This window comes from Pelobates fuscus, chromosome 4, assembly GCF_036172605.1.
Source record: "Pelobates fuscus isolate aPelFus1 chromosome 4, aPelFus1.pri, whole genome shotgun sequence".
Lineage (NCBI taxonomy): Eukaryota > Metazoa > Chordata > Amphibia > Anura > Pelobatidae > Pelobates > Pelobates fuscus.
The window spans coordinates 12918900-12933575 of record NC_086320.1 but is presented as its reverse complement, the minus strand read 5'-3'; the positions used below and the strand labels follow the sequence as shown (position 1 = coordinate 12933575).

At 41.4% G+C, this 14676-nt stretch overlaps 1 protein-coding gene across 1 annotated transcript in view; it reads left to right on the top strand.

Annotated features, from left to right (window-relative positions):
- The window catches only part of RHPN1 (rhophilin Rho GTPase binding protein 1), a 73334-nt gene that overhangs the window by 14587 nt on the left and 44071 nt on the right, over window positions 1-14676 (top strand). The window contains exons 3-4 of the mRNA XM_063450988.1: window positions 2517-2632; window positions 12537-12665. Coding sequence (XP_063307058.1) covers window positions 2517-2632; window positions 12537-12665 — 245 coding nt within the window. The remainder of the gene's footprint in view (window positions 1-2516; window positions 2633-12536; window positions 12666-14676) is intronic.

Sequence of the window (14676 nt, the reverse complement as noted above, 5' to 3'; positions counted from 1 at the left end):
TTCAGTAACCGTCCCTCCCTCTCACCCCATACTGAGTATTCAGTAACCGTCCCTCCCTCTCACCCCGTACTGTGTATTCAGTAACCGGCCCTCCCTCTCACCCCGTACTGTGCATTCAGTAACCGGCCCTCCCTCTCACCCGTACTGTGTATTCAGTAACCGGCCCTCCCTCTCACCCCGTACTGTGTATTCAGTAACCGGCCCTCCCTCTCGCCCCGTACTGTGTATTCAGTAACCGTCCCTCCCTCTCACCCGTACTGTGCATTCAGTAACCGGCCCTCCCTCTCGCCCCGTACTGTGTATTCAGTAACCGTCCCTCCCTCTCACCCGTACTGTGCATTCAGTAACCGGCCCTCCCTCTCACCCCATACTGTGTATTCAGTAACCGTCCCTCCCTCTCACCCCGTACTGTGTATTCAGCAACCGTCCCTCCCTCTCACCCCGTACTGTGTATTCAGTAACCGTCCCTCCCTCTCACCCCATACTGAGTATTCAGTAACCGCCCCTCCCTCTAACCCCGTTCTGTGTATTCGTTAATCGTCCCTCCCTCTCACCCCGTACTGTGTATTCAGTAACCGTCCCTCCCTCTCACCCCATACTGAGTATTCAGTAACCGCCCCTCCCTCTCACCCCGTACTGTGTATTCGTTAATCGTCCCTCCCTCTCACCCCGTACTGTGTATTCAGTAACCGTCCCTCCCTCTCACCCCATACTGAGTATTCAGTAACCGTCCCTCCCTCTCACCCGTACTGTGTATTCAGTAACCGTCCCTCCCTCTCAGCCCGTACTGTGTATTTAGTAACCGTCCCTCCCTCTCACCCCATACTGAGTATTCAGTAACTGTCCCTCCCTCTCACCCCTCATTCTGTCCATCATGATTTTATGTTTTATGTATTCGCCCCCATTGGAACATTCCCGGAATTCATGTGAGATCCTGATAAACTGTGGATTTGCTTAGTAAAATACGTCAACAAGGGATGTTCTGGAAATTCCTGACAACATTGCAATAGACAAATCTGTTAATTAGCTAATCCCATTAAACTATTGTGTTTTTTCTCTGTTAAATGGATTGCTTTTATTTAAAGAGTTGGATGTCAGTTGTCACGAAAATAACTGCCACGTACCCTTAATTGGTGAATGTATTGCCTATTAAAGCTTCAGTTATAAAATAAACAATATCCTCAGGAATTTATAATAATTTAACGCACTCTTTGGATAAGTTATATAACTGGCGGTAGTGGAGCCCTAGTCCTAGCAGGGACCCTTCTCAGCTGGATCCACCAAAGTACAATCAGGAAGAAGAGAAACACCAACGAAATATCCCACCTCCTCCCCAGCAACTGGACTACGCACAATTCTGGGGGTACAACTGAAGTTTGAGTCACACATGGCTTTTATGCCCAGTCCCATACAAGGGGTTTTCAACACAACAATACAGGGGTGCCTGAGAGATAATTGCGTGAGAAAATCATCTAATTTAATTATCTCTCAGGTACAGAAAATCCAACAAAATATTCTGTACCCCAAAAGTATCCCCACTGTACATAGGAACCCCACAAAAGTACATACCCTGATAGCCCCGATCTTGGTGTATAACATATTCAAGAATCACTCAGATCGGTTCGGTGAATCGGAAATGCCATCGAGGTAACGTTTTGACCGGCCAGGCACAAGGCGCTAGCCCAAACAGTTCCAGGGAAATAGGTGCCTTGGCGGTTTCCGTTCGTGAGGTTCCAGTGTGAACACCATGCAAGGGAATTTCTTATTTTTAGGATACGAATGCTCCCCCTGTTCGGCAGTTCATATCTCCTGAACGTCGTTCGTCTAGGTGGTCTGGAAATAGAACGGGCAGCGGTCTAAGTTTTACCAGCGTTGCACGAGTGCCTAACCGAAAAGAGTTCCAGGCACTCGACGACCAAGTACCACTGCCCAAGTTCGGGCGACAATATGGCCACCACTCTTTTGTCTGCTACGTGTTCGGTTATACGAAATGGCGGCCACCCAGGGGAAGCATTCATTAATTACTTCCCTTGCGGTTTCTCCCTTAAGTGGTCGGTATCAATGTTCTAATAGGGTACAGGGGTGGTCCTCGTTTGGGAGAAGAAATAATTCTGACAAAGTTGATCACAATTTTTAGTTCCTTTCATGTGCAGTGGAGACTAGCCTTGCACACAAGCTGCACCCTTTTATTTTTCTGCACCCAGCAGTTCTCTTCCCTTCGAAGGTTCAACTGGCTTGCCACAACTTACAGGAATGTTTTATCTATCTATGTATATATACAATATCTATCTATCTATCTGCGTTTGCACACCAGATGCGAGATATTCTGCGTTAGAGTTAATAATCGTGACTTTTCAGATCCCTTGCTGCTTAACGAAAGCTCTGGAGATATACTGTGCTGCTCAGTTTTATAATGAATCTAGCCTATTAATGTGTGGTCTCCCCATTAATCTGTGTCAATCCCCAATTAAAGCCATTGTGCGATGCCTGATTATAATACTGTGTTTATGTTGCAGGGATGTGACCCGTTTGCTCAGACCCAGCGCAGCAAATTGCAACATCGCCGGGCACGGATAAACCAGCAGATTAACAAGGAGATGAGAATGAGAGCCGGAGCAGAAAATCTCTTCCGGTTAGTGCCACATCTATTATTATTATTATTAGTCTTGGTGCTATTTTATGATTGATGCATTATGACCACAGCGCATTGAAGGGTATGCAAGGAATGCAGCTAGCCTTTTCCAGCATCTTGTAGTCTTTAGCCCTAATAGATTGCCTTGCGTGCCCCATGAAGGGCTAACCTGTCATAATCACGAGCTCTATATAAAATTATTTGTATAAACATCTTTTAAAGGGTTACTCCAAGAACCTTAGTGCAAGGATTCTATAGTTATTCACTAAACCATGAATTGTTGGGAAATTCTGCATTTTTAGATCATAGTATCGGAATTCATCACCTATGTTTCCAGTTCAGCTATTTCAGCCTTAACGGAGCACTCTATGCACCAAAACCACTTAATCTTAATGACCGAATGCTGAAGTTACATTGGTACATAGGCTGAAAAGACACATGCATATATCACGTTCAGCCTTTCTCACATTTGTTTTTACTATTGATCCAAAAGAAGGCAAAAAAACAACTGTGAAGCACTTTCACTTTTTAAATAAAATATTTATTCACCCCAGAATGGCAGTCAGATATCTCCTTGGATCAAGCATCTATTACCCCACAAATTAAACATTATATCCCAGTATGCTATGTTTTTGCAAGTACTTATCCAATTGCTGTTTAAACATCGGTATAAACTCTGATAAAACCACCTCGTCAGGAGGGTATTGTCACATCCTTATTGTTCTTACTGTAAAAAAAACCTTTCCTTTGCCTTAGACCAGGGGTGGAGAACCTTCAGCCTTTTTTATGTTGTGGACTACATTTCCCTTGTTGCTTTGATAGCATTATGGCTGTAAGCATTATGGGAGATGTAGTCCAAAACATCTGGCGGGCCGAAGGTTTCCAACCCCTGCCTTCGACCTTTCTTCCAGTCTAAATGCGTGACCTCTTGTCCTATGTATAGTGCTGTTCATGAATAGATTTCCAGACAATGGCCCTGAATATATTTGTATAATGTTATCATATCCCTCGAAGGCGCTGTTTTTCCAAACAAAAAAATATTTCAATTTGTTAACCTCTCATCATAATTAAAATGCTCCATTCCTTTTATAAATTTTGTAGCCAGCCTCTGCACTTTTTCTAGTGCCATGATATCCTTCTTTAGAACAGGTGCCCAAAATTGCACAGCATATTCGATATGTGGTCTTACCAGTGATTTATAAAGAGGCAAAATTATATTTTCATCCTGAGAATTAATGCCCCTATGTGGCAAAACTAGCCACTTAAAACTGTATTTTCTTAAATGTGTGCCTATAGCTTTAAGAATCAAGTGTATTCATGTATAGTGTATTACATGCGAACAATAGCGTTCGTATGCTGGTGGCATGAAAGCCACCAACATTCATACAATAGTTTCACGAACCGTGAATTTCAACACTGTTCGTGAAACGAACAAACTACCGAAGGGAAACCACACACAGGAGGTCGAGTGGCTCCCATTAAAGATTGCAATACTGTTGCAATCGGTAATTAGAGAGATTCAGGGTGGCCGCCGTTCGGCTACCGACCACGCGGCGGTCGGCCATCTTGGATCCTTTGTTAGCCCAGCTGTATTTGGTCGTCGAGCGCCTGGAACTAAAATCGGCTACTCAACGGCACAAATACCGCTGGACTTTCAAGCCGTTCGGGAGCCCCGGTCCTTCGGTAATGTGTTTCCCTAAGATCAATCGGTAGTTTGCATGTCATTTGAAAGTAATGTTTGTTTCGTGCGGTGTTCGGTTATTTATGCTGGGACCTGAGCGGTACTTTCACGAAATGTGCGCTCAGACCCCAGCTATCTACCGAACGTCCATTTGTTTAAATATAATGAATAATGTTGAAGTTATACATTTATATGTAAAATATTGGTTCTGCTGTACATAGGGATAATTCACTTAACTGTATATTCTAGTATCCCCACTAGTTCTTCTAGTATCCCTCTCGTACAGCAGTGCATGATGGGAGAAATGTCCAGGTTGTTAAGTTTCCCATGTAGTCCCCTACTGTACAACCCCTGTAATGTCAGTAGGGAAACCCCTTGCATGGGGAATCCCATAAATACTGTGGCCTGTGATTAAAAGCTCAGTTGACTCCAAGCCTATGTGTCGTCTAGTTCTTGGGAAGGAAGGATTTTTACAACGCTACCGGGATTATTGTATGCTGTCTTTATTTGCCTGGATTATTTTATGCTGTTCCTGTTACCCAGCGGAGATACTGTGGATTATACTACCTCTCCGCTACACCCTATTTATACATGACAAAACCTTACTGACCTTAGCAACTGCAGATTGACATTTACATTGTATCCTAGTTTGTTGTCTATAAAAATTCCCAAATCCTTCTCGTGTGTTGTTAGCCATAATTCGCTACCATTTACGGTGTATGTTGCTTGTGCATTCTTTACCCCAAAGTGTATAACTTTGCATTTCTCTACATTAAATTCCATCTGCTATTTGAGTTCCCAGTCCCCCAATCTATCTAATTCCCTCTGGAGAAAAGCAATATCCTGCTCACGTTTTATTACTTTACAGAGTTTTGTGTCATCTGCAAACTCTGAAACATGACTTTCAATGCCTATTTCAAGATCATTTATAAACATGTTAAAGGACCACTCCACATCCCAAAAGCACTTCATCTTGCTGGATAGTTTAACCCTAGTTTATAAAAGCGCTGATTTCTATGAGAAATCAGCACTTGTTTAAATTAACTAGGGAACACCTTTCCTCCCCTCCACCCCCTGTCAATCAAACTGCCAGGGAGGATTCCTTCTTACTTCTATTAGCTCACTGAGTGCCTGCCTCCCTTCCCTCCCTTTGCAGACCTCAGACCAGCTCCTAAGCTTCAGAAGTGCACATAAGCCGGCACACGTGCACGTGTGTAAACATGCCGGTGCAAGCTTGCACGTGGGGACTCAGAGGCTTTTCAATGAGAAAAAAATTAAAACTTTATTGTAAAATGTTGTGGCGCCTATTTCTTGTTGTAGTGATTTTATTTTATATAGCAGCTGAAAAAACACTCTGTGGGTACTCCAAATAACCCACCAACCAGAAAATATATGTCAAATGTGCACCTTATATTTACGTGATATACCCTTAACGTATAAAGTGCGAGTGCAGCGCTTCAAAATGAATATAGGGACTTACCCTCAAAATTGTAACAATTATGGATACATGTGAATAAATACAAAAAGACTAACAATGTGTAGTGCCTTTTCAGGGTATAGGCTCTAAACTCTGTAGCCTCTTGTGCCTTTTATGTGGCAAGCAACAACCTTTCTTCAAGGAATATTCTTATCAGGAGCTCCCAATGTAGTACATGTTAATGAAAAATAATAAAGAGACAAGACGCTTTCCAATTTTGTTGGATAATATGTGACCAAATATGGTGCTCACCTTGATTGGAGCTTTTTGACAACTGGCTCCAAGTTGAAAAGACCTGTGTCACTTTGGGGGTGACACTCCCCTAACTAGAACCTGGATCAGATGAGGAAAAACAGGAGGGAAATAAAATATGTATATACCTTTTTTATTACCTTCGAAAATATTTAAAAACAATATGTAAATAAAACATGGGCAAAATAAAAATTCTCTTCTCCTGTCTCCCGAGGCGCGTTTCACCTGGAATGGTGTGTTTTATAATTGATTTCAATCAAATTGTCTTCCCTATTAAGAAACTGAAAGTCTCTTCGGGAAAAAAGGGGAGGACTTACAAAAACTGCAGTCATAACAACTGCAACTTTTTAAAGCTGTTTTACACTATACCCCCAATGAATACATACATAAAAATATGCATGCATATATTCATTGGTGTATATCTACTAAACTGTTGGGCGATTTTTAAGGGGCTGAGCGAGGTCGGAAATGTGGACTGGTCCTTTAAATAGAAGCGGTCCCAGAACAGATTCCTAAGGTTCCACTTTTGTCCGGATTGAAAATTTACAACTCTCTGTACTCTATTTTTAAGCCAATGTTCTACCCAAGAACAAGAATTTTTATCTAGACCAATTTCTTTGAGTTTGAACATTAACCTAGTGTGGAACTGTATCAAACGCCTTGGCAAAATCCAAGTAGATCAAATCCACTGCAACACCCTGATCTATACACTCTATATATAAACCATGGTGATTATTGCAAATAACAATGTTCTTCCTAATGAATTCCTGAATAGTTAGAGGGACACTATAGTCACCAGAACAACTACAGTTTAATGTAGTTCTGGTGAGTACAGTCAGTCCTGCATGTTATTTAATGTAAACTCTGACTTTTCAAAGAAAAGGCAGGGCTTACATTGCAGCCTAGGGACACCTCCAGTGGCCACTCCTCAGATGGCTACTAGAGTTGCTTCCTGGGGCAGTGCTGCACAGTGTGACTGACATTCAGCACCTTCGGCATGGAGACACTGAACTTTCCCCACATAGATGCATTCATTCAATGCATCTCTGTGAGGAGGTGCTAATTGGCCACGCCACCTCACCCCCTTGAAGATCTCAGCCAATCCAATGCATTTCCTTCTGATGATGTCAGCCAAGAAGGCTGAGAGGGGTGAAGTCAGCACCAATGGACCAGTGTGGCACTGTAAAAAAGGTGAGTTTTCACCTTACGTAAGGGAAGGTATTGGGTATTGGGTAAAATCGTGATATTAAAACTATAGATTCCATAATACATGTTTGTATTCCTGATCCTATAGTGCCCCTTCAAATATTTTCCCAGACACAGAAGTTAAGCTCACAGGTCTATAATTTCCAGGCAAAGATTTTGAACCCTATTTGAATATAGGAACCGTAAAGTAAATCTAATTTTTACACCACATTTTATAAAAGGTTTATTCTTTAACATTACAATGTTCCTTCAAACTTTTAGCTATAATATTTATTCTGGGTCCGAGAACCATAGCTTCATGTTTTGGTTATGTAGAACGAGAACAAACTTTGGGAGGGCCCATGAGAAAACACAGCAGTGATGGCAATAATTGCTGCAAGTGGGATGTGCCCACATGCCATCAATCTGCTGGGTACAATATAAACAAGCCAACTGATTAAAACGTCATTAATTAGACTTTCCTAATTATCCATCTTATGTTTCTCTGTAGTAAAATATTTACTTTCTCCCTGGTGACCTGAGGAGGTCACTGCTCTGTTGGTTTGTCCCCAAACTGTGTATTCTTAACACTTACATCAATTCACAGCCTCCATCTCTTAAAGGGAAACATTTTCTTGGGAAAGTGTGTACTGAAGAAGTATGATAATAGCATAGAATAGGCTAATGTGTACTCGCTGTGTTGCAATACAATGATTAAATATTGCAGTTTATTCTGTCTGAAATGCAGATGTGTCTTATATCCTGTATTCGAGGTTCCTGGCCTGCAACATTTATATTTTAAATGTTTTTATAATAATCACTGTTAATCTCGCTTTCATGTTACACATGTAAACTTCTGGGTTTTAAGACACTCATTTCAACTCCTGCTGTCCCACGAGTCCAACACCAGTTGTAAATGAAGTCATAATTCTCTATTGCATGCTGGGAAACCCATGGTGTAAGAACAAATGTAGTTTGGCAAATCCATAAATGGTAAAATGCTTTTTGAAATACAACCTAGAGGTGCTTTATGATCTAGTATTTAACAGAAAATAAATCAGAACATTGGACCAGTCTTTGATTAATTTCTATGCATCATCCTCAAGGGTAACACCGTACTTGCGCTGCATTTTTTAGTACAGGTCAGAATATATATTATTATGTACGGGTCAGAATATATATTATTATGTACGGGTCAGAATATATATTATGTACGGGTCAGAATATATATTATTATGTACGGGTCAGAATATATATTATTATGTACGGGTCAGAATATATAATATTATGTACGGGTCAGAATATATATTATTATGTACGGGTCAGAATATATAATATTATGTACGGGTCAGAATATATATTATTATGTACGGGTCAGAATATATATTATTATGTACGGGTCAGAATATATATTATTATGTACGGGTCAGAATATATATTATTATGTACGGGTCAGAATATATTATTATGTACGGGTCAGAATATATATTATTATGTACGGGTCAGAATATATATTATTATGTACAGGTCAGAATATATATTATTATGTACGGGTCAGAATATATATTATGTACGGGTCAGAATATATATTATTATGTACGGGTCAGAATATATATTATTATGTACGGGTCAGAATATATATTATTATGTACAGGTCAGAATATATATTATTATGTACGGGTCAGAATATATATTATTTAATCTCTGCTGTGTCTGCAAACAGAGGCACTTCGAAATCTGTTTACCATTTAATAACAGAACAGAATGGAATATTTTGCACAACAGAACTGACTTTAAGCTCTTTGACCTCAGTCTACTATTTTTTTTATTTTTTTGCAGTAAATTTTCCGTTTTGCAGGAAGCAGAGTGACTTTAGCCGTCCTGTTATGCTTGGACATGTTACACAGGAGGCAGTCAGAGACCAGCTCTCTCACGTTAATCCCTGATGGTTAATACACACCAAACCATGCAGTGGTTATGGGGCACTGAGAAGTCCTTTAAAGGTGCACTCTAAGCCCAATAACCACCACAGCAGGATATAGTGGCTATGGTGCTTAGAGTGCATCTTTAAAGGAGCACGCTGTGCCCAGTTCTGTGTTAACACAGTTTCAGCGATTTGACAAACATGGGGTGTTCCCTTGGCCTGGTCCTTCATTCAGCATATTATTATCGCCATGTCAGTATTTTCCAGATTTTGTGCCGGCTGACTGGCTCAGCCAATTAATGGTGTCCAAATATGGATGGAATTCTATTACTAATGTGGGCGTGCAAATTCTGTAATAAGTTATATTTCAACTGATTTTTTTAATCTTTTTTTGTTTCTTAGGCTTTACTGCTACACATAATGTATTCTTCCATGTGAAGTGTATAATACATTTCATCATTTTTAATAATCTATTAGGGAGCAATCTACCGGTATATGGTGCAAGTCACAGTATTAGCAATCCTAAGCATTATTAGTCTACACAGTGCTTTAGGAACCCCTAATGTTTGTACTTGATGGGAGTGGGGATTCTCCCCAAACTACTGTCAGGTCGGATATTAAAGGGAGCATAATACATGGGCTAAAACATTACAATCTTTATTACATAAGGTATCCCTGTTCAGCATTTATTTAACATTGTGGTGTCTCACATTGGGACATACGTAGCCTTCCAAGCTTCAACAACAACCTCTCATTCATCCAGGAAGCTGAAACTTGCGTTCTACAACTCTATAAATATTAATTTCTATTGTTCCTAAATCTGTTCTATGATGTAAATAAAACCAGTGTTGCAGTCTGTAAAATCTAGTTTAATTACAGTACAAGGTCTGGCAAACTATTAACCGAGCATGAGATGAGAAATTCTAAATTAAACAGAATTTGCAATAATGGAAGTTTAAAAATTAGATCTCCCTTTACAGGATATGTTTAGGAAAGCCATGTGAGTCACATGCAGGGAGGTGTGTCTAGAGCTGCATAAACAAAGTGATTTAACTAAATGGAAAATAATTGAGCAGTGTGATTGCAAAGGCATGATCTATACTCCAAAATTGGATAATTAAGATAACATGTTTTGGTGACTTTAGTGTCCCTTTAATGTATAGTGTAGTGTGTTGGGATTAAAGGGATTAGAGAGAGTTACAGTCCTGGGTCGAGCTATACTGGCTGCCTTCATTAAAATTGTGGCAGATGTCACTTAATAGCTTAACTCCCACTAATCTCAGACAGACCTGGTTGTGTATATTGAAATAACAGTCAGATTGTGTAATAAATATATATAATATATTTACGCAGATACATACGTTCAGGAGCATATCCTGCTTGAATATAAATTAAATTTTTCTTTTAAACCGTATAAAAGTACAGATGAGATTCTCATGTCTAGGTGACAGGCCAGCCGTGGTGCTCGGTCTGATAACAATCCAGAGAAGGATGCACTCCATGTGCCGTTGCATGTCTCCTGCACATAAAGCATGTCTAACATGGGCGCACAGTAACTGGGACTCTTGTCTACCACGGCTGTTTTCTACAGATAAGGCCCTTACAATGGATTGGAGAGGTGACTCATCACTAACCATGGCTTATTTTCCTCAAAGCCTTTTGTGTGAGAATTTCGTGGAGCTGAGTAAAGACATTGCTCCCAGCAGCAGAAGAGAAGGCTTTGTGAATCCTGAATAGGTTTCCAATATAAAAGACATGCGTTCTTTGGACTCAACAATACGTCTCGCTATTTCAATGCTAATCAGATTCTTTTGGATAAAAATAAGACATTTTATGTATTCCATTATCGAGCTGCAATAGTGCAGCAATTTTATTTGTACCCGACTTGTCATCTTGGAATATACTAGTTTTTAAATTTTTGCAAAAAAAGTTGATGTTAATGTAAGCGGTATCATAGGTGGAAGCCCCTTCTAAATGGCACAGATAGTCATGGAAAAAAGATAGTACGTCCTCTTTGAATTCTATAGTTTTACATATCAGGACGACATAATAATCAGTTCTCACAACACTTGACATATTACACTGTGTCATGATTTATTTAACAAACATAAAGCCAAAATAAAGAAACTATGTGTGAAAAACGAAGTACACCGTCTGATGCAATAGCTTGTAGAAGCACCTTTAGTAGCAAGTACCGGTAATCATTTTCTGTATGACTTTGTCAGTCTCTCACATGATGTCAAGGTGTCAAAGTAACATCCACATTAAAGGGCCACTATAGTCACCCAAACCACTTAATCCCATTGAAGTGGTCTGGGTGTAGTGTCCCAGTCCCACTTAGTCCTGCAATGGAAATCATTGCAGTTTTTAAAGCAATGCTTTCCTATGTTTAGGGCCTATTGCACTCGCCGTGCAAGCGTATTCGCTCGCCCCCACCCACAGTAGCACCAATTCGAGTAAGTGATTTAAAGATTTTTTTACCCTTTATGTGTCGGGAGTGGGGGACGCGAGGAAAGGGGGGACCAGAGGGCTCTATAGTGTCTAAAGTTTTATATGTTAGTTCCTTTTGGAACTTGTGTCCTGTGTGGATTAATAGGAATCCCAGTGACAGTCTTTAGACCTGTTTGCTGGCTGAAGGATGCCTTTAGCCCGGGGATAAATCAAGTGAGCAAGGCCTGAGAGCCGCAAGTGCCTTTGTAAAGGCATTGGCTATAATCACTGTAACCAGAGCTGCAGAGGAATAGGCAGAGGGGACGATACCTGCCTGGAAGGAGAGCTGCAGTCTGGTCGGGTGGAAAAGCTCCAGAAGGACCCCAGTCAAACTGTGGCGACTGGAGCAGAAGCGCTTCAGGTTTCCCGGTTCCAGCTAGGAAGTAAGCTTGGCAGAGGTACCCAGCCGGGGTACACATTCATTTCACCTATCAGTGGTTTTAATGTGGCTGAACAGTGTACATTGTATTACAATTCATATCACTCTGCGTGTTGGGTTTCTGACTTGTGACAATTCTGTGTACCTTTAGTACACATCCCAGGGCAATTACTTAGAATGACACCTATACATGTGACCACAGTTCAGTATACATTCAGTGATTCATTGACACAATAAAAATAACAGCATCTGTCTGTCCGTCTAACCCTTTGTTTATCTACACTTGAAGGATATTCTAAAATTATGGAATTATGTAAATATAAACTAGTGGGCTTTCTCTGTGATATAGAGGGCGAGGAAGTATAGTACTAGAGATGGTTGCATACCCACCGGCATGCAAGAAACATCTGCAAGATATTGAAATGTAGTTTTTGTAGTCTTGATTTGGGCACATTAAATTGCCCTCTTCCATACGTCTTTTAAAGCTTTTCTTGAGTCAGTATGTTTCTATTGCAGTGCTACCACGAACCACAAAGTGAAAGAAACCGTGGCATTGGAGCTCAGTTATGTCAACTCCAACCTGCAACTCCTTAAGGAAGAGTTAGCAGAACTGAACAGCTCTGTGGAAGTGTACCAGAATGAAAGGTAAACATTTTTATTATATCCAAATGCTCTTCACCTCATAACTCACCCAATGGCTGTCCACCCAGTATCTCACCCAATGGCTGTCCACCCGGTATCTCACCCAACAACTATCCACCCAGTATATCATGTGGCGGGACCGCTGCATGTTCGTGAATTGCTGTATTCAATTCTGTGTGTTTCCCCATTATTTTCTATATGAATGTGCCTGCGCCCAGTTCGTGAGGTCCTACACGAAGGGGATGAATTCACCTCGCGAACGGGGACCACCCCGACAACTCGTTTAGAACATTCACACCTCGTAATGAGGGGTCAAAACCAAAAAACGCAAGGGAAGACTCGGCGTGTGCCTCCCCTGGGTGGCGGCCCGTTCGTTATACGAACGCTGTCCATGGGGAAGCATTTGCGGATTGCTTCCCACCTCATTCGGTTCCCGAGTGAGGACTTACCCAGTGCCCCTTGGAATGTTCGCACCAATCAATTAGAACATTGGCAACTTGCAACATAAGTGTTAAACCGCAAGGGAAGTAATTGAGTGCTCCCCTGGGTGGCCGCCGTTCGTATAGCCTGGCGGTGGCCAGGGGGAGCATTTGTGTGCCGAAAGGAGACGCTTCCCTTGCCTGGTTTCACCCAGGGACCCCGTGAACGGAGGCTGTTCGTGGTGGTTACCGTTCTGGGGGTCCCTGAGATTGGTGGGGACACTCTTTGGGGACAATGGCTGGCTTTCTGTAGCTGGGAGTCCAGGAGGTGGGAAGCTTTCCCGCGCTGGGGATCCCAGGTACAGAGGCTCATGGGATGAAGACCCCCTGCTCACCGGAGGTGGGAAACCCTGACTAGGGGGGCGGGAACAGGGGACTTGGAAATTCATCAAAGTGTTCCGGTCTAGATATGGTCCATATTATGTAAGAAGAGGTGATTGTCCCACTTTTAATACACTTTGATAAAGTTCCCCCTTCAAGCACAATGCAAGGTGTAGTGGTTTAATGTGGAATATTGGTTGGTGGTGAGCCACAGAGTGCAATTTAGTGCGAAATCAGGGAGGAACCATTGGTTGTATTATCAGGAAGAATCCATTATGTGTAATTATTGGGTGGAGAGCTAATGGGTGGAATGGATTAGGGGGAACCTTTAGGTGTATTATCAGGAAGAATCCATTATGTGTAATTATTGGGTGGAGAGCTAATGGGTGGAATGAATTAGTGGTATTCCATTCCACCCATTAGCTCTCCACCCAATAATTACACATAATGGATTCTTCCTGATAATACACCCAATGGTTCCTCCTAGTCGATTCCACCCATTAGCTCTCCACCCAATAATTACACATAATGGATTCTTCCTGATAATACACCCAATGGTTCCTCCTAGTCAATTCCACCCATTAGCTCTCCACCCAATAATTACACCTAATGGATTCTTCCTGATAATACACCCAATGGTTCCCCTAATCCATTTCACCCATTAGCTCACAACCCAATAATTACACCTAATGGATTCTTCCTGATAATACACCCAATGGTCCCCCCCTAAACCATTCCACCCAATAATTACACATAATGGATTCTTCCTGATAATACACCCAATGGTTCCTCCCTGATATCGCACTAAATTGCTCTCTGTGGCTCACCACCAACTAATATTCCACATTAAACCGCTACACCTCGCATTGCGCTTGAAGGGGGAACTTTATCAAAGTGTAATAAAAGTGGGACAATCACCTATTTTTACATAAAGGGACCATATCTAGACCGGAACACTTAAATTTCCAAGTTATCAACCCCCAGCTCTGATGTTAGATCTTTTGGGAATTTGGGAATCGTCATTCTGTATAGAACCAACCTGCCTCGATATACACAGCCAGATTCTGTATTTGGTGATCATCGTGTAGTCACACAATAATTACATTTTCGTTAGTGGTTTCATTGAATATTCCAAACAGAATCAGTGATGGCTAACTCCAGATTTTGAGAACGTTTATCCCCAAGAAACTCAGCCAGCCTTTGCCAGCCAAGGT